Raw genomic sequence first — 21,817 nt, 5'->3', positions numbered from 1 at the left:
CCCCCGACGAAGCACACGGAGCGAAACACGTGTTGGGACGTTGGTCCCCACGTGCTATCCTGGCCCTCGGCGTCATATTCTCCTGGTAGGTGGCTCTGCCTTTGGCTATTACTTGTCTTGGCTTCTTTTGCCGCTTTTACGCTTTTTACTCTTTTTGAGCTCTGTCTACCTGGTGTTACTATGGTATGTCTGCCGTTACTCAGTAGAGACTTGTTCTCCTGAATGTATGCTTGGGACACGTGGGGTTTTCCCCTCCAGCACCATTTCCCTTGGTCCTATATTTATCTATGTATGCCTATAATTGATTCCCCTACAGCATTTATAATAAAATAATTATATTTTCATAATATGGCTTGTGTGGGTATATTTGCTATACAATGTATTTATCACAATTCAAATCACTTGAGTAAAGTATGTGCAAGCATCAAGCCATAGAAAATGGTAAGAAATTAGAAAGGGAAAATCCAACTGAAATTTATTTCTGGAATTATTCATTGGAAAACCAGAGCTGTACCAAATAGGGAAAAGTGGGAAGCCCTGCTGTTACAGGGTACTATAGGGAATGTATTTACTGTGAGGAGGTAGAGATGCTACTGTAATTAAATTTGAGACACATGAGGATGGGTTTGTGCTATAACTACAGAGATGAGAGAAAGCAAACATGTTACTGGCGAAGAGACCTATTGTGAATATTGGGGGAATGCAGAATCTGCTGTGGCTTCACCTGGAAGTGGGAGGCTTATTGAGGAAACTACTGAGGTCTGAGACTACTGGAAAAAATTGGCATTTGAGAGTTAATTAATATTTTTGCATTTTTATTTTTCCATCAATTTAGCTGTGTGAAGGCTTGTTTTCTTTTGTGGTGAGCTGATTGTTTTATGGATACCAATTTAGGGTAGACATGATGTTCTCATTGCATTTTTTTTTTTTAGAAAGGAGTAGTGACTGAAAGATAGCAATTCTGCTATTTTGACATCAGAAAGATGGTGGTATCGGATTATTAAATTGGGTGAACAGATAGGGTCATCTGCTACCAAGGAATCAATAACAAATATAGTTACCGTAGTTCCATAAATATATAGACAGTGACAAGTTTTAGGTTTTTACCAAAACATAATCAAGATACAGATATATAATAGTTATGGCCTTAACGTACAGACTCCCAACTTTAATTTAAAGGGAACCTGTTAGGTCTTCTATTCCCTCCAAACCATTGATAAATCTTGCTTTCCCTATGCTAATTAGGCCAGTGACTAGTCACAGGGGCGTTAGTTCCCCTGACTACTCAGCCCTTTTTCCATGTTATCACGCCCCTGTAGGTGTGATATCATGATTTCCAGGAATTGGAGTCACCCCCAGCTCCTAGAAATCTCTCACATACGCGCAGCTCATTTCAATCGCGTTAGTGTGCCTTTGAAGTCAGTTGTACACTTTTTAGCTTCATTAAGCGCATAGCACATGACCGGACGTTCAGAAGACGTTTACGTTAGTAGTCTTCTGAACTTCCAGTCATGCGCAGTGGGCCTAATGAAGATGGGAGCGTCCATCCAGCTTTTGAGGCCCACGGATGTGGCCTATATGAGATGTGCACATGTACAAGATTTCCAGAAGCTGGTGGTGCTTTCCAGCTTCTGTAAACCATGTTACCACGCCCACAAGGAAATTAACGCCCTTAGTCACAGGCCTAATTAGCATAAGGAAAGCAAGGTTTCTAACTGTTTTTGTTTAAACATTCAAATTAGTGAATAGAGTTGGCTAGGCAGGAAATTTGGGCATACAGCCATGAATGCTGCTGGGTTGGAGGGCATAAGGGACCGATTCCTTTAAGGGTAATCACATCCTAACTGGAGTAAGAGTTCTAAGAATTACAGCTCAATATATAGCTGCCTCTTTTTCACGGACCCAAATGTAATTGGACAATTATCTCAAAAGCTATTTAATGGGCTACATGGGCTATTACCATGTTCATCCATCATCAATTAAGATGGTAAAAGGTCTGAAGCAGATTCCAGGTGTGGTATTTGCAAGAAATGCAAGCTATGGTTGTGAACTCACAATATGCGGCCCAGGGAGCTCTCAATGGAAGAGAAATAGAAATCCGTCAGAGAGATCAGAGAGATAGAAGAGATGTTAGAAGTGTCAACATGGTGAGCTTGAGAATTCAAAAAGGCCTGGATGTCCATGGAAGACAACAGTGGTGGATGATCACAGAATCCTTTCCATTGTGAAGAAAAACTCTTCCACCCAAGTGAAGATCATTCTCCAGGAAGTAGGTGTTTCAGCACCTAAGTCAATGATAAAGTGAAGATTTCATGAAAAATAAAAGGCGGCAGATTAGACATTGTAAAAGAAAAAAAAATCTAAAGCCAGCCCCATTTTGGAAAAGTATTATTTGGACAGATGAAGTTAAGATTACCTGTACCAAATTTATCATAATCCAAGCACACCACATCCTCTGTAAAACAAGGAGGCAGTATGATGGCATTGGCAAGCATGGCTTCCAATGGCACTGGGTCACTAGTGTTTATTGACGATGTGATTAAAGAGAGAAGCAGGTGGATTCATAATGAAGTGTACAGGGCTGTAATTTTTGCTCAGATTCAGCCAAATGCAACTAGGTTGATTGGATGGCACTTCACAGTGCAGATGGACATTAATGCAAAACAACAAGACATACTGAAAAAGCAACCAGAAAATTTGGTTCCTTTTTTTTTTAGTCAAAGAAGTGGAATATTCTACAATATACAAGTCGATTACCAGATCTCAGCCCCATCAAGCATGTATTTCACATGCTTAAGACAAAACAGTAAAGGCCTGGGAAAGCATTACAAAGGTGAAACTTAGCATTTGGTGAGGTCCATTGCTTCCAGGCTTCAGACAATCATTGCCTGTAAAGGATTCTCTACAAAGAATTAAAACAAATTACATTTTATTTATGATAAAGTTATGTTGTCCAATTACTTTTGAGCCTCTGAAATGAGACTTTGTAGAAAAATGTTTGCAATTCCTAAACGTTTCAAAGGATATTTTTACTAAGCCTCTTTAATTACACCTGAAAGTCTACACTTCAATTGCATTTCTGTTTTATTTGAAATAAAAATAGCGGTACGCAGAGCCAAAGTCAAAGATTTAGACACTGTCCAAATATTTCTGGCCCTAACTATTAGTTTTATTTTCTCCTGAGGGGGCTCAGATTTGGCATATTGTGGATCATAAAATCAGATTGTGGTGTGGGGCTGGGGAAGACCAAGTGGTCATGATTCAATTCAGTACCAATGTCAAAATCACAGGGAGATGTAAGGTCCTAAAATATTGTTTTAGTGAATTGAAAGAGAATCTATAGTTTGAAATCACCAATAAAGTGTTTTCAGAAATTCTAATAGTGTCACAAGTTTCACTAGAAAGATAGAAGGAGCTTAGGGGGCTAAATAAATAGCTTAGACATTGGAACAGGGGGGAAGGATTGTGGTTCATGCACAACTAGGTTGACTTCTCTGTCAGCTACGGGAGCAGTTTTGTTCTAAAGAAAACAAATAGCGCTTTACAAACTTTTCCTAGGTCCAGTACTTAGTATTCACAGCTCCTCCGAGTGTCTTTTATTGTCTACAGTCCTGATGTTGGGGCCATTGAGCTCACATGACAAGTATAGGGCACAGCACGGAGCACTGGACCTCGCAAGGGTGAGTAAAGCAAGGTTTTGTTGTTTTTTTTAAACAAATTGCGGATAATGGGTTTTCTGAAAGAATTATAAATTTTAATTAATCATGCTACAACATCTAGGGAATCTGTTCCATCAGGTTTATTAACTTACATCAAGTTAGAGACAATATAACTTTCATGTCTGGGTTTGTGTCCTTTGTTAGCCATTAAAAGGTATCAGAATGTGCAAGATAATTTTCTGCCTCTTTAGAAAGCAATATATATTTTTTTTAAACTGGATACCAAACACCTTTTCTTCTCTTTTAAAATAGATCTGGATCAGTGTAGCGATATATATGTAAGGCCTCTCCGTTTATAAGTGCATTACAGAAAACAATAAAATTCTATTCAGATTTTAACTGAAATATTGGAATTAGAAGTCAGACATTAGATAATGTGGGCAGCAAGGTAGAAGAGAAGTGTCAGCTTATTTTTATGGAGCTACATATGAACTTCTCTGCTTCAGGAATAAATATACTGTGGTATCGTGTCAGCCAGAAAAATTATGTAAATATTTTGTGCCAAAAAAAAAAAAGAAAAAAAAAAAAAGTTATCACTCCAAGAATACGCTTTGTCTTTTTGACAGGAAAGGTGTTTATATAACTTCAGTAATAATAGTAAAATTCAGTAATAATAGTAAAACTATTTTCAATATTTCTAAAGCAAACATATAGTAGGACATTCTATCTGGTTCAAAAAAAAAAAAACATATCCGCCAATAACAACAATAATGTCTGATTATTCACAAGATGAATTATACATATAACAAAAAAACCCTATAAAAATTTTCGTGAGCCAACATGGCAGGAAACCAGATATTCATCTTAAATCATATTATATTTTATTAAAATGGTTTTCCCCCCAAAAGAAAAATGTATCCTTTATCTATAGGATTGCAAATAACAGTCAAATAGGAGAGCAGTCTGCGTTAAATGGAGCGGAGGTGTGCATGCTCAATTTTTGCTCAGTTAATTGTTGATGGGACTACCGGAGACCGAGCATGTGCTCTTTGGCGTCATTCAAAAGGAAGTTCTGCAGCCCCACCTCGAGGTTCCAGAGTAACAAACTCAGTATCTCAGAGTGTGCCAGTAATTAGACCACCACCAATTAGCAAATTGTCCCTTTTCCAAAACATAGGGGATAATTTGATTTTTCAGGAATAACTCTTGGAAATATCTTGATGCAATATCTCATATTGAACTGCCAATGATGGAGATTTCACTTTCTTTCTTTACATAGTCACGTTACAATAAACTATAAAAACAAAGTGCACAGCATAAAGTGAAGGATGACTACAACAACTTGGGATGGCAATAAAACATTTACAAAAGGTGAAATAAACTCTGAACACGTTTGTACCAATACACTCTTCACTCCATTGTTATAAAATTGTTATAGAAATTGTCCTTTAAAACAGCAGACTAAGACAACTTTCCCAGCCTTAAATGTAAGAGAAAGAAACTTAAATAGTTAACTTGCAAATATTTGGTACATACATTATCCATACTTTACAACAAAGAATAATACTCTGAACCAAAATATTCTTGTTTTTTAATAAGAAAATATTGTACATATTATGTACATGTGGTATGGACCGGCTCACTCATCTTCATTTGAATTTTCTTGTGTAATACCTTCAGCCCTCTGCTCTGCTCTGTCTGTGAATGACAAAAAGAAAGGCTTAAGCACATCAACAAGTGTGTGAAGGAATTAAATAAGCAGAATATACAGAATATGAAAAGAGAGGAGAACTTCTGCGTCTTAAAAATACAGGAATTCTTATTTTTTACGAGTCCATTAAAACGTTACACACGTGGTCAGGATAAAAACATCTTCAGTATGTTTTTTTTTTTTTTCACTGAACGATTCGGAGTGTATGAAAAAAAAAAATCACAGCATGCTCAATTTTACTTTTCAAGTAAAAGATAGCATTCGCCTTATCAAGTTTAAGTCCGTGTAAAAGATCAAACTGTACTAAGATGACATCCAAGTGCGGTCTGATTTTTAAAGGCTGACAGAATGGAGAAGGTAGAGAAATTTACTTTTTCTTCCATGACTAGAATAACTAATGCCATTCTGATCAAACTTTAGTGAGAATAATCAGACCGTTTTTATCGATGTGGAGAAAACAGTCATATGAACCTACCCCATTTCAGAGTGACTAGAATTACAATGAAAGGCGAATTTAAAAGCAACTATGACCAATCAAAGTTAAAGACACAAGTTACCGTATTTTTCGGACCATAAGACGCACTTTTTTTCCCCCCAAATGTTGGGGGAAAGTTGGGGGTGTGTCTTATGGTCTGACTATAGGGCTGCGGCCGGGAATGAGGGTCATCGGGGGCACGAGCAGGCTGTAGCAGCGCCAGCTCGTGACCACGTGGGCCCGCTCATTACATATGCACGCCTATCCTCCCGCCCATTTCTCAGTGCAGAAGCCGGTGCTGACAGGTGGGCGGGAGGACGAGCGAGGACGCGCGCATAGCAAAGTGCCGGCCGCATGATCACCCCTGGCAATTACAGCCTGGAGTGATCATGTGCGGCTGTATTCACTGCCCCCCGTGCGTCGTCATCATCAGCGCGGGGTGCAGTGAATCAGTAGACTCACCCGTCCCCGTGTGTGGAGCCGTCCCCCTGCAGCACGCGATGTCTTCCTGTCTGTGCCGGTCAGCTGATCTGTGCTGATCAGCTGATCGGCACAGACAGGAAGACATCGGGATGCAGCAGGGGAACGGCTACACACACACACACACACACACACACACACACACACACAGACACACACACACACAGACACAGACACAGGTCAGTGGCGCAGAGAGGAAGATGATCGGTGCTGCAGGGAGTGAGGAAAAGGTGAGTATAAACGTTTATTTTTTCTCTGTGCTATAGGATACAGGCCATATACCAGGATGGTATATGAGCACGATGGGGGCATATAACAGAATGGGAGTATATGAGTAGGATGGATGGGGGGTATATGAACAGGATGGGGGTATATGAACAGGATGGGAGTATATGAGCAGGATGGATGGGGGAATATGAGCAGGATGGATGGGGGGTATACCAATAGGATGGGGGTATATCAATAGGATCGGGATATATGAACAGGATGGGGTATATGAACAAGATGGGAGTATATGAGCAGGATGCTGGTATATGAGCAGGATAGGGGTATATGAGCAGGATGGGGGTATATGAGCAGGATGGGGGTATATGAGCAGGATGGGGGTTTATAGCAGGATCATATACAAGGCAGGAGGATCATTACCAGGATGGGGTACCTTAGTAGAGAATTTGGGGACATTACCCCCATAACCGTGTCAGCAGCAGATCCTCGCCCCATATCAGTGTGTCATGACCACATTTTTTGCTTAAAGTTTTATTTTCCCATTTTCCTCCTCTAAAACCAGGGTGCGTCTTATAGTCCGGTGCGTCTTATAGTCCGAAAAATACGGTAATTAATCACAAAAAATCCTTGAATACTGTGAGTGTACAATCAACACTACGAACTATGCACAATATAACAGAGTAATAAATATACAATGTGTCATTACTGAATGGATATTAATAAAACAATCTACTCTAGTTACCTTTAGTTTTTTTAAAATAATAAATTGGTGAATGAGGGAGTGTGGGGGTGTCTTCATTTAAATAAATAAAAAATACATACACAGGAAAAAATAGTTTACCTGTTCACTTAATGGGTTAGTAATGGGGGTGTCTGATAGACGCCTATCCATTACTAACCCCTGGGCTTGATATTAGCTGTTATTTCACAGCTGACATCATCCCCAAAAATGTTCCCACAAAGTTCCATCGTATTCCACAATATACAAATACAGCTCCAATGACTGTTAATATCAGTAAAGTACAGCTATTCACAAGTTCTGGATAGTGACGACAATGTTTATCAGAGCCGCTGGCTCAATGCTGTGCTCAGCAAGACCAGGTGGCTCTGATGAGAGTTTTTGCCACTACCCGGCATCTGTGAATAGCTGTACTTTACTGTTAGACCGGTTTGACACTTGCGTTGTTTTGACGGGAGCGGATTCCGTCACAAATGTAGTACAGTTCATTGATTTACAGTCTAAGCGCGTCACAATGCTATTGTGTGCTTCATTCACTACCCGCATGTGTCCACATTGTGTCGCGCTTCCACTATACATAAATGAACTGTACTACATTTGTGACGGAACCCGCTCCCGTCAAAACAAAGCAAGTGTGAAACCGGCCTAACTCACAGTTGCCGGAGTTGCATTAGTGAATTGTGGACTATGACGCAACTTTGGGAGAACATTTCATAATAAATTGGTGAACCAGGGAAAGACTCGGAGTGTTTTGTTGTTTTTTTTTTTTTAAAATAAACTATTTTTGTGTGGTTTTTTTTCTTACTGGGTTAGTAATGGGGATGTCTCATAGACTTCTCTCCATTACTAACACCAGGTCTTGATGCCAGCTGACATCAACCCCAAAAAATATTATCCCGATTGCCACTGCACCAGGGCAATCGGGAAGAGCCAGGCAAAGTGTCAGAATTGGCGCATCTAATGTGATACGCTAAGTCTGGGGCGGCTGCGTTCTGTTATTTTTATAATTTGAAGGGGTCAGCCTGATAATATCAACTCCCAGCTGTCTGCTTTACCTTGGCTGGCTAGTAAAACTGGCGGGACCCCATATAATTTTTTTAAATTCATTATTTCATTAGTTTCTTGCAGCGACGTGGGAGTAAGAGAAGCATCCAGGCATATTCGCCATGCTGTTCTCATTCCATTTCAACCTTGATTTCATCCATTTCAGCAATTTCTGGAGGAGTCGTCTGGAAAAATGCTTGAGTTTGACTTCCATTATACTCGTTACTCAAATCAAGCCTGTCCGAGCTGCTTGAGTCGAGTAAGCACTCGAGCATTTTAGTGCTCGCTCCTCACTACATGTCACTGCTGAGATTTCAAGCAGAGGAGGAACGACATTCACAGAAAGGAGCCAGGCAGAGGGGCAGGCAAATTACAGACCGGAAACAGACGAATAGGCTGGGGAATCACAAACAGGTAGGAAAAGATCCAGTTTACACGCCAGCCCTTTTTCCCCAGAAATCAATTAGCTGAAAACAAATGGAGATTAATGGAGAACAACAAAGAAGATTTCTTCACCAAAGGCACCAATGTAATCAGTATTACAGCACCATTGTAGCCATATCTTTACGTTACATTAGAAAATTGTGCCGATAGGGTCTTAAGTAAATATAGGGAAGAAGCATCCCTTGCTCATCCCAAGTCAATGCTATATAAAAATAACGAAGCAAACACAAAATGTTTTGTTTATTTCGCCTGTCAAAATTATATGAAAAGTGCTAAAAAAAAAATGTCTGTAACCTAAAACTGGGACTACAAAAACTACAATCTTTGCAAACACAAATATGTAGACACAAATGTAGACAAATATATAGAAAATGTTATCATGACAAATAAGTATATTTAAAAATAAAAACAGCTTTTCTTACTTTGCAAACCAACTAAAACATAAAAGAAACAAAAATGTGATATAAATTTGGTATAGTATGTGTTCAATGTTGTGAATAAAATATGGCTAAAAGTGATTTCCAAATCATTGCATTCTTGTTTTCCTAACATCTTAAGGCCCATTTACACGCTACAATATCGCTAGCTAGCGTACCCGGCCCCGTCGTTTGTGCGTCACGGGCCAATCGCTGCCCGTGGCGCACATTATCGCTAACACCCGTCACACATACTTCCCTTCCTAGCGACGTCGCTGTGGGCGACGAACAACCTCTTTGTTAAGGGGGAGGTTCGTGCGCAGTCACAGCGACGTCACACAGCGGCCGACCAATAGAAGCGGAGGAGCGGAGACCAGCCACCTTAACGACACGCCCACCTCGTTGCCGGAGGACACAGGTAAGCTATTGTTCGTCGTTCCCGGGGTGTCACACGTAGCGATGTGTGCTGCCTCAGGAACGACGAACAACCTACGTCCACAACGACCAACAAGATTTTGAAAATGAACGACGTGTCAATGATTAGGTGAGTATTTTTGATCGTTAACACTCGCTCGGAGCTGTTACACGCAAGGATGTCGCCAACGACGCCGGATGTGCGTCATGAATGCCGTGACCCCGACGACATATCGTTAGCGATATCGTTGTGTGTAAATGGGCCTTAACACAGCGTCCAAACTGTGGCAGAAGTGAATAAATATTTATGTATGTTTTTATCACATACATACTGTACATTATAAGACCACAAAGTGATATCCTTTAATAGGAGCTACAACCTGACAACTCACTGTGCTGGAAGTTCATCTTGTTTTTGCCAAAATGGAGTTGCGCTATTTTTCAGCGTATATGGTGAGGTCAGGTGGTGGGGGAGAAGAGAAGTGGCTCTTAAGTTGAGAATGAAGCATATTTTCCCGATAAGGCATATTGTAAAGTTTCTTATATTAACTTGTACGATTGATTTATGCAAAGTTGGTTGAAATGACAATGACCATTGAATAAAGCTTACCTGTTCTAATGTGGTTTAGTGAAGCTAACATCCGTAGCATGAAAGATGCAGGCACTGTAATGGTGTTTCGAGTTTCTTCCAACATTAATTCATTGCGTGAAATAACCTAGGTTTTAAAAAACATATATATGGATATAAATAATATAGTGACAATATTGCAATGTGTTTTAGAAATTTGCTCTCATTCTCCATAAAATGATTCCTTCTCTTCTAAGACGGCGAGAGCTGTGTGTTGCTGGTTTGAGAATCTCCCTACATAAGTTTAAAACCTCATTGCCATGAGTGTTTGTATGCCAAAGCCAGGAGTGGAACTTACAGAGAAAATCTATAATTGAAAGATTGACACCTGTTCTGGGTTTTGGAGACACTCCTAGTTTTGGCAAACAAATACAGATGTGTGAATTAGGTCTAATATACCTAAAATAGGTCTAATACCTAAGCCGATGAGAATCAAAATTACCCATTTTGGGGGGTGTTATTCGTATGTTCTTAAAAAATATTTAACAAAAACTTTGAATTAAAAAAAAAACAACCAAAACCTGTATTTTCCAACAGATTCACTAGACTTCACCCCTACTTTATCACAGCACGCAGTGTGCCCAATGTGAAGATTCCCAAGTCTGCAGTCACATAGCGTAACTGTAGCTTTATAGACTAGGGCTGGACAACCCCTTTAGCTAAAATGAAAGCCTCTTGTAATAATATGATAGATATGTATCATCCAAAAGGCTTTAATCTAAAAAAAAATATTTCTTAAGCTTAATTTTTTTTCAATGTCTTTTTTTTGTTTTTATATGGTAATTTTTTTTTTTTTTTTTCAGTTCCCGTTGAGAATTTGAACTTGTGATTATTTGATTGCTGGTCCTACATAATGTAATACTTCAGTATTGCAGTAAGTAGAGAAATGAATGATCTGCAAATGCTGGCTTTCATTTCATGGCACCAGAACAGCAGTGATGGGGCATTCAGATGTCCCTTACCTACCAAGGTAACCCATCAGCATCTCACAATTTAATTTGCGGAATGTAGGGAAATCGGAAACTGAAATGTACACCAGTGTGCATTAAAACCATTTACACGCCGTTGTCAGAAATTGACAGTAGCATCTAAAAGGTTAAAAAGCAACAATTGGAACAAGCTCTAGTTGCTGATTTTAGAGACTGGTAATCGAAGTATGTCAAGAAAGTGTTAACATGTCTTCTGATATGATATTTGACTATCTACAGTGGTAACTGAGCTGTAACATTTTGAACCCATGTAAACTCATATGATAGAGGCTGCCTCAGTTTAATTTTCCATTGTGTTTTTATTTTTCAGTTATAAAAGAAACAATGATGCATTGCTGTATTTGTTGATTTGTTGCACATTATATACTCAAGCCTTGCCTGAGTATATTTGCACTGCAGCCAGGTACATCTTTTTCTGAAATGCTCCTGTGTTTTAGAGCAGATATTCTTTAAAGATTTTGCCAGAGACTATAGCCAGAGAGACCAGTCCAGCTGTGCCTGCGGCTGACCTTTCTTAGTGCTACTGCATGCGATTGACCTACCCATCACCTAGAGAGGCCAGCCAGAGGCAGAGCTGGGCTAGTTTTGTCTCCAGCTTGCTTTTTTTCTTGATTTAACACCACTCTTGTTACTGTGACTGGAGATGCAGTTCAGCTTCATCGCAATATCAGACCGCACATACTGTACATAGGGAAGAGTTGTGCTGAGTCTAGAAAAAAAAAAAGGACCCTTTCATCTGCTGTCATGAAACTCCTTAAAACCTTAAGGTACCATAAACTGGTAAAACAAAAAATGTATGGGTGTATTCAAATTAGTGTCCATTAGGTTAGTTCTTAAAGGAAATTTGGCTGCAGAATTTCACCCCACAAATTAGTTATACATGCATTTAGCTCTCTCAGAGACAAGTCCAGCAATACCTCTACATGGACAGTACTTTCATCCAGTGTTTGAATTGATATGCAAATGAGGCTGAATAGCTATTTGCTTTTACTGAAGCATCTGTCACCCCAGCTCTATTCCCTGCTCAGCGCTGCCTACTGCTTGACTGACAGCTTCTATGCTATGTGACTTCAGATAAAGAAACCATCAGTCAAGCAGGAGGAGGTGGAGCTGGGTGAAGAATAGAGCTGGAGTGACAGACACTTCAAATCCACAAATAGCACTTAGGCCTCATTTGCATATCAATTGAAACAGTGATTTCTCAGTAATGGAGGAACAGACTGGCCACGTAATGGTATTGCTAAAGTTCTAAAAAAAAACCCCCAAAAAAACAGGTAACCGAAAAAGAAACAGCCTTTACCAACACAAGACCAGGCTATCAATGCACCAGTATGATGCAGCAGGCCTCCATGATAAAGATGGGGGCAGCACAGGTGGAAGATACTGATGAAACAAACACTCACGACCTATCAATTCATAGAGGAGGTGGCTGCTAGTATTACTCAGTCACACAGATAGGGCTTGCATAGGGTACTTGTCTTTGAAAGCGGTACATGTGCATAGAATAGTATGAAATCTTGCTGACAGATTCCCTTAAAATGGACATGAAGCATTGTAACCAGAGTGTCCGAGTTTAGATTCTAATTTAAGATTACGTATATTTTTCCATAGTTGCAAATTATAATTACTGTGACATTAATACACCACAGGAAGGAAGAGTTCATCTAATTTTGTTTTAAACATACCTCCTCAGCAAGTGCCCAATTGAAAGACCTGTCTTGTTCCAGTGGTGACCAGATCTTTATATTGTAGTCTATTCCAGATGATGCTAAAACTTTAACACAGAACAGATCATAAATATCATGTTAACACCTAATAATAATAATAATCATAGAAACTGATGTCCTCAATCTTTCCTGCAATCGCTCTGGTGTGTACTGTATTCCTAACACTTAAAAGGGTCCTATCCTAAAAGATACATTTAATTAAATAAAAAATGTGTAAATAAATATTTTTGAAATTTACAGCTTTTAAAAATAATGCTCTATTAAAAAAAAAAACAACCACCTTTCATCTTCTGGAATAGGCCCTCTGGCTTTATGTCACTGAGCTTTATCTGTCAATCACAGGGGCAGCAGCGGTTCTGCAGTAAATTTTATTCTAAAAAAGAAAAAAAAAAATAGAAACAGTCTCCCTGGCATACAAAGCATAAGTGAGACGCTGTCTGCGCTCACACAGGTCTGACAGCGCACAGAGGAATCCAGGATGCTGGGGAGTATGTGCAGTGATTGCAGACACACTCCTCGCTCTCACACAGAGCCTGTGTGTCTGACAGTGAGTGGAGGACCCATAATGCTGGTGAGCATGTGCAATGATAATGCCAGGGTGTCTATACCAGAAGATGAAAGGAGGTTATTTATCAATTTAGCATAAGGTTTAATAGTTGTAAATTCCAAAAATATTTATTTACATATTTTCTGCTTCATTAAATGTATCCTTTTTATGGGAACACTGCTTTAATCCTTTAAATACCTACAGTTGTGTCATACCTACTTTAACATGTTCTGCTACCTTTCCATGATTTCTCTTTGGCAAGGCCAAATTGGATATAATTCCACACCAAACATAAAAAAATGGGGTGGACAAAAGTATTGGCACTGTTTGAAAATCATGTGATGCTTCTCTAATTTGTGTAATTAACAGCACCTGTAACTTACCTGTGGCACCTAACAGGTGTTGGCAATAACTAAATCACACTTGCGGCCAGTTGACATGGATTAAATTTGACTCAACCTCTGTCCTGTGTCCTTGTGTGTACCACATTGAGCATGGAGAATAGAAAGAAGACCAAAGAACTGTGTGAGAACTTGAGAATCCAAATTGTGAGGAAGCATGAGCAATCTCAAGGCTACAAGTCCATCTCCAAAGACCTGAAAGTTCCTGTGTCTACGGTGCGCAGTGTCATCAAGAAGTTTAAAGCCCATGGCACTGTGGCTAACCTCCCTAGATGTGGAAGGAAAAGAAAAATTGACGAGAGATTTCAACGCAAGATTGTGCGGATGGTGGATAAACCACCTCGACTAACATCCAAACAAGTTCAAGCTGCCCTGCAGTCTGAGGGTACAACAGTGTCAACCCGTACTATCCGTCGGTGTCTGAATGAAAAGGGACCATATGGTAGGATACCCAGGAAGACCCCACTTCTTACCCCGAGACATAAAAAAGCCAGGCTGGAGTTTGCCAAAACTTTCCTAAGAAACCCTAAAACATTTTGGAAGAATGTTCTCTGGTCAGATGAGACAAAAGTAGAGCTTTTTGGGAAAAGCCATCAACACAGTTTACAGGAAAAAAAAAAAGAGGCATTCAAAGAAAAGAACATGGTCCCTACAGTCACACATGGCGGAGATTCCCTGATGTTTTGGGGTTGCTTTGCTGCCTCTGGCACTGGACTGCTTGACAGTGTGCATGCATTGTGAAGTCTGAAGACTACCAACACATTTTGCAGCATAATGTAGGGCCCAGTGTGAGAAAGGTGGGTCTCCCTAAGAGGTCATGGGTCTTCCAGCAGGACAATGACCCAAAACACACTTCAAAAAGCACTAGAAAATGGTTTGAGAGAAAGCACTAGAGACTACTAAAGTGGCCAGCAATGAGTCCAGACCTGAATCCCATAGAACACCTGTGGAGAGATCTCAAAATGGCAGTTTGGAGAAGGCACCCTTCAAATCTCAGGGACCTGGAGCAGTTTGCCAAAGAAGAATGGTCTAAAATTCCAGGAGAGCATTGTAAGAAACTCATTGATGGTTACCGGAAGCGGTTGTTCGCAGTTATTTTGGCTAAAGGTTGTGCAATCATGTATTAGGCTAAGGGTGCCAACACTTTTGTCTGGCCCATTTTTGGAGTTGTGTGTGAAATGATCAATGATTTGATTTTTGTTTCATTCTCTTTTGTGTTTTTTCATTGCAAACAAAATAAATGAAGTTAATAATACCATAGAATTTGTGATTGCAATCTTTTTCAAGAAGAAACTGAGTACTATCTGACAGAATTACAGGGGTGCCAATACTTTTGGCCAGTACTGTACATAATGCACTAGCAAAGAAACATTGGATTATTTTTTTTCTTGAGTGGAGTGGAAACTCCCCCCCCCCAGTATTTTGGCCATTGTTTTGGGGAATTTGATGGTAATTATGTGGTTTCATATTGCAGCAATGAAGATAATGTCAGATGAGTGAGATGGGTCATGTCAACAATTGTGGATAACCTTTTTTATACAATTAAACTTCATTTCTGTCTCTAAAATTTTATAAATAATCTCCCTAGATGTAAAATTTAGAGTAACTTTAAGGTTGCTATTGCAGTATCACCAGCTTTTAGAATGTCCCTCCCAGTCTTGAAACTTACAGTGTCTTGCCAAAGTATTCGGCCCCCTTGAATTTTTCAACCTTTTCCCACATTTCAGGCTTCAAACATAAAGATAAAATTTTTTAATGTTATGGTGAAGAATCAACAACAAGTTGGACACAATTCTGAAGTTAAAAATGTATTGCTTATTTTAAACTTTTATAAAAAAAAATAAACTGAAAATTGGGGGGTGCAATATTATTCGTCCCCTTTAAGTTAATACTTTGTAGTGCCACCTTTTGCTGCGATAACAGCTACAAGTCGCTTGGGGTATGTGTCTATCAGTTTTGCACATTAAGAGACTGAAATTCTTGCCCATTCTTACTTTGCAAACAGCTGGAGCTCAATGAGGATGGATGGAGAGCGTTTGTGAACAGCGGTTTTCAGCTCTTTCCACAGATTCTTGATTGGATTCAGGTCTGGACTTTGACTTGGCCATTCTAACACCTGGATACATTTGTTTGTGAACCATTCCATTGTAGATTTTGCTTTATGTTTGGGATCATTGTCTTGTTGAAAGACAAATCTCCGTCCCAGTCTCAGGTCTTTTGCAGACTCCAAAAGGTTTTCTTCAAGAATGGTCCTATATTTGGCTCCATCCAACTTCCCATCAATTTTAACCATCTTCCCTGTCCTTGCTGAAGAAAAGCAGGCCCACACCATGATGTTGCCACCACCATGTTTGACAGTGGGGATGGTGTGTTCAGGGTGATATGCTGTGTTGCTTTTACGCAAAACAGATCGTTTGGCATTGTGCCCAAAAAGTTCGATTTTGGTTTCATCTGACCAGAGCACCTTCTTCCACATGTTTGGTGTGTCTCCCAGGTGGCTTGTGGCAAGCTTTAAATGACACTTTTTATGGATATCTTTGAGAAATGGCTTTCTTCTTGCCACTCTTCCATAAAGGCTAGATTTGCGCAGTGTACGACTGATTGTTGTCCTATGGACCGACTCTCCCACCTCAGCTGTAGATCTCTGTAGTTCATCCAGAGTGATTATGGGCCTCTTGGCTGCATCTCTGATTAGTCTTCTTGTTTGAGATGAGATTTTTGAGGGATGGTCGGGTCTTGGTAGCTTTGCAGTGGTATGATACTCCTTCCTTTTCAATATAATCACTTGCACAGTGTTTCTTCGGATGTTTAAAGTTGTGGAAATCTTTTTGTAACCAAATCCGGCTTTCAACTTCTCCACAACAGTATCACGGACCTGCCTGTTGTGTTCCTTGGTCTTCATGATGCTATCTGCGCTTTAAACAGAACACTGAGACTATCACAGAGCAGGTGCATTTATACGGAGACTAGATTACACACAGGTGGCTTATATTTATCATCATCAGTCATTTAGGACAACATTGGATCACTCAGAGATCCTCAAGGAACTTCTGGAGTGAGTTTGCTGCACTGAAAGTAACGGGGCCGAATAATATTGCCCGCCCCACTTTTCAGTTATTTATTGTTTAAAATAAGCAATAAATTCTATTCAACTTCACAATTGTGTCTCACTTGTTGATTCTTCACCATAACATTAAAATTTTTATCTTTATGTTTGAAGCCTGAAATGTGGGAAAAGGTTGAAAAATTCAAGGGGGCCAAATACTTTCACAAGGCACTGTATATTTCATCTGACACTACATTTTTTCTTGGAGCCAAAATCATCAAGCTTAAATTGATCAGAACCTTTGTTAGCTTAAGGTTTGATAAATCGGCACGTACATGCATACATTCGACTTAAAAGAAACTGGTTAAGTCACAGAAAACAGAAGAGAAGATTGCTATATAGTTGTGTGGCAAAATAGTATACCTTATTTCATTCATTTTCATTTTAATAGTGCTCAAAAATGCTCATTCTGTGGCTTTCAGTCAAGTAAGCAGTCGTATCATTTGTTTAAGTGTGCATTCAAAAATAGCTGTCAGTTATTGAGTAGAGCCGCCCACTTGGCTAAAAACCCCAGAAAAAGCAGGGATTTAAATTAATAAAGCATTCGAGGCGGATATGTTTCATAATAACAAACAATAAGAATAATTACTAGAAAAATGATGGTTTCCTGATTGTAATTTAGAAGACGAAAAAATTGAAACAAGTAGTAGGAGCAGTAATTTTGCCTCTCCAAAGTTATTAATGTTACTTACTAGGGTCGTAGGGGTGTGGTTGAAGACAGTTTACCACATGGTTGTCTGCTTCTAAGAGCATTAGATGCTCAGTTGTGTGCCGATCCCAGATGAAGATATGACCACAATCAGAACCACTTATGACAAAGTTTTTACCCCAAAAACCAGCCTCCTTTATCTGTAAATAAAATAGGAAAGACAGATTATGGCACAGTTTTTTTTACAAGGCTAGCAAAAAAAAGAAAAAGGAGAACCGCTGTATTTGAGGAATGTGACTAAAGATGACCTGTGCTGCCCACAATAATGGCCACGGACATCTAGGTAAACAGATTATTAGAGAAGAACTGTGGATTTAATGTTTTTTTTTCATAAATCAACAGTACTTATGAAAATAAAAAACTTTTATAATATATCACAGAAATCGCCTTCTTCTCCTCCTCAATTGATCATTCTTTCAAATCTGCATTTAGTGAACACAAACATTCCCAATACTAAGATAGAAGATGACAGCTGGTGTTCAAAGTTTTGTGGAGAAATGTGAGGCTAGGGATACACAGTGCCCTTTTATGTGATCAGTGTCGCATTGCGACATTATATCTAATGATTTCCTATGGTGTCGCATTGCAACATCCTGCGATTGAGGCAGAGTCGTAAATGTTTCCAAATACGGTAAGTTTGGTTTTTAGTTGCTAGTCACAAGGCAGTCACTTGCCATAGACTGAAAATAAAGTCGCACATGACTTGTCACAACATGGTTATTTTTTTCTAACAGTAAAGTCTTAGCTCTAAATTAGTCACATAGATATATTTTAATGAGTATTGCTGTCATGTGACAAATGCCACCATGTAGCCCTAACCTTATTGTATTGTCAGAAGAACTTACAGCAAGATGTCTGCCTGTAGCTGCTCCACCTCCCCCTATACATAGAATCTTATCGGTATCAACTGCTATGTCCTATCTCAGTAATGGCAAAATCTGAATACAGAATTTACAGATTTATTAATTTTTTTTTAATCTATCAAATTTTATTAGGCACATTATAGTCTTAACAGATCACAAGATACAAGATCATAAAAGAAAAACACTCAAAGAGCAAATCACAGGCAAACTCATCAGAAACCACAGAAGGACTTCGAATCAGCTCACCCCATTGTTTACTGAACTTGGGAATCTTGGCCTCTTTTGATATAGATTCTTTTCTCCATTAAAATGGTATTATTTAGGCTGGCAATTATCTCAGACATCTCAGGTGGGCTAGCAGCCAACCAGTGTCTAGCAATTGTTTTCCTGGCTTGATACAGAATTTTTGATATTGCAAATTGCGTATTTGCAGGACCTACCTCCTCTCCTACTACTCCCAAGATACCCAATTTTGGGCTCAAGTGTATCTCTATCCTGAATACTCTCTTTATCAAGTTGCCTATCTTTTCCCAGAGATCAGTTAAATAGGAGCACGACCAGAACATATGAAGCAAATCTGCACCCACCCTCCTGCACCTTGGACATTTATCATCAGTTCTAGGTTTCATTTTAAATCATGCTTTTGGGGTTCTGTAGACCCTGAGGACCAGAAATAGTTGCGACCTTCTCTGGGTCGTATTAATGGAAAGTGCTTTAATGGACTCTAGAATACTTTCCCATTCATCTGGGGTAATAGGACCAACATCTCTCTCCTGAAATTACATATTTTACTCACAAATTGAGAGTGAAAGTTCAGTCCCAGCAAAGAAAGAATCAGATTTTTTTGAAAATATATTTGACAAAGTTGTTACTTTTCATATTTAAAGGGAACCTGTCACATGAAAAAAAACCCAAAACATTATTAACCTGCAGATATGGGGATAATTTGCAGGTTTATAGCATTTGGAACCTGCCCGGTATCTGCACTTCAAATTCTGCTGCCATGAGAAATTGAACTTTATTCCTCCCGACAGCATTCGGGTTTCAGTCATCAGGGCGACAGGTTCGGTCACTGGTCTGTTTATCAAGAGTGGCAGCTGTAATCATGCTCACTCAGAATTAGAGGAGGCTTACAGTCAGTGCGGGGGGTGCAGTTACAGCTGCCATCTCTATAAACAGCGGTGACTGAAGACGTGCTAGTGCCAACCCTATGAGTGTTTCCCGAACACTGCTGGGAGGAATAAAGTTAATTTCCTCCTGGAAGCGGGGTTTGAAGTGCAGGCGCCTGTCAGGCTCCAAATGCTATTAACATGCTGATTAACCCCATATCTGCAGGTTAAAAGCATGTTTTCCGTGACAGGTTCTAAAGTAAATAAAAATTCAAATGACAGTTACTCTTTTTTTTTAACAGCCAAACATGTTGTCAGTTAGCAGGTGTTTAACATTGCATCACACAGTATAAATGAACACTTATTCTGTGAACTAACTCATTGATTGGATAAAGAAAAGTTATGAGGCTTAACACATGGGCCACAATAATGCCTCACGTGTAGGGTATAAAAAAAAAAGGAAATATTAAAGGGATTTTCCAGTTTTGGAAAAAAAAAAAAAAGCACTGTCCACAAATTACAGATTTTATTTTATTTTTTTAAAACCATACAGTTATTTCTTTACGCTCACTGGGTCCAGCGATAGCTATCTGCCTCAGCTCCTGATGTCGGTTATTGTCTGCAGCATGAAGTCACATTGACAGTGCTGCAGCCATAATAGACCTCAGCGTCATTGCCTGGCTTGTGCCGCCAACTTGGACATAGCCTCTTGGCTCAGTTATTGGCTTCAGCAATTTCAACATGACAAGGGACAGGGCACAAAAAGTCATGTGGCTTCTGTGGAGTTTTTGGAGCAGAAATGCCAAATTTGATTTGTGATCGTGTGAATATTCTTCTAACAGACATTCAAAGCAGCAATGTACAGTTTTTTTTGTTTTTTAAACTGCAGGTGGGGGACAGAGAATTTCCAAAACTGCAAAACACTTTTATGGGCTTTCCGGTTAGCCTTTGAATCACCTTCTGTATGTTTCTGTAAGAAAGACATGGTGTTTAAAACCAGCACCATTGTATATTTGTAGTGCGAAATAAGCCAGCTTCCCAAATGTTCCAGCAAGTGAATGTAGGATGCATGCGTGTCTGAGGCTGCTAAGCACCCAGAAGAAAAGTCAGAAGTGCATTTTACCAGTTCTGTCTACTCTGACTATACACAGAGCTCATGTATATAGAATAAAGACCATGGTCCTGGTGGTCATGTGACTGATCAAATGATTTCCATGATCTAATTATGGAGAAGAAGGAAAGGACTATGAGGCGGTATAAGCCAGACACTGCAAGCAGGAGGTGAGCCGATGTTAAGAAACAATATCTTTATACACCTGAGGAAGGGGACAGATCATCCCTGAAACATGTAGTGAATAAAGACAAGAAGTCATTCAAGGCCTTTATAAGGGTTACTGGTGACATAAAATTACAAAACATGAATTATAAAATATTACACATAAATACATCAAGAAACCAAGCACAGTTCAATTATTCATTACAATCTATAAAAATGAATTGCTAAAATATGATTTTTAATGTTTGGAAATAAGAAAACAAATGAAAATAAAAAAAGTTATTACTTCTATACTTGTTAACAAATACAAAAAGCCAAAGAATTTAAACATCCCATCATATAACCCTTTGTCTAATAGCAATAATGAACTTTGATTATATTTAACAGGTATATTCAATGGTTTCATTCAGACCCAGAGTGATGGTTCCCAAATTTAAAAAAAATACAACGATTCCCTATTAACCCCTTAACGACCGCAGGCCATAAAATTAGGTCCTAGCGGTCATAACGTTACTGCCCGCGGTCTGCCGGCAGCATTATGCTGCGATCGGCGCACATCTCAGCTGATTTTCACAGCTGAGATGTGTGCCTGCTAGGCACGAGCAGAATCGTTATCTGCTTGTGCCGTTTAACGCCTGTAATGGCGCTGTCAATATGTGACAGCACCATTATAAACGCGATCGCGGTAAAGTTTTACTTACCGCCCGATACCGGAAGTCACGTGACATGATCACGTGACTTCCGATGGTTGTCGTGGTAGCACAGGGTCATGTGATGACTCCTGTGCTAGACATGAACTACTTTCACTTTTGCTTTCCACAGAGGCCAGGGAAGCAGAAAGTGCACGTATCTGCT

The 21,817-nt window shown here is 39.5% G+C and overlaps 1 protein-coding gene across 4 annotated transcripts in view; it reads right to left on the bottom strand.

Moving 5' to 3' along the window:
- Positions 1–327: 327 nt before the first annotated feature.
- The window catches only part of DCAF6 (DDB1 and CUL4 associated factor 6), a 254,186-nt gene continuing 232,696 nt past the window's right edge, over positions 328–21,817 (bottom strand). For all 4 annotated transcript variants that reach the window (XM_075335793.1, XM_075335790.1, XM_075335791.1 and 1 more), the window contains 4 exons: positions 17,698–17,854; positions 12,910–12,998; positions 10,218–10,323; positions 328–5,357 (listed from right to left, as the gene is read on the bottom strand). In XM_075335793.1, the coding sequence (XP_075191908.1) occupies positions 5,299–5,357; positions 10,218–10,323; positions 12,910–12,998; positions 17,698–17,854 (411 nt within the window). In that variant the 3' untranslated portion in view covers positions 328–5,298. The remainder of the gene's footprint in view (positions 5,358–10,217; positions 10,324–12,909; positions 12,999–17,697; positions 17,855–21,817) is intronic.

Source organism: Anomaloglossus baeobatrachus, chromosome 2 (assembly GCF_048569485.1).
Source record: "Anomaloglossus baeobatrachus isolate aAnoBae1 chromosome 2, aAnoBae1.hap1, whole genome shotgun sequence".
In the NCBI taxonomy this organism is placed as follows: Eukaryota; Metazoa; Chordata; class Amphibia; order Anura; family Aromobatidae; genus Anomaloglossus; species Anomaloglossus baeobatrachus.
Note: the sequence above shows the minus strand (reverse complement) of the source record. Positions and strands in the feature narration are given on the sequence as shown.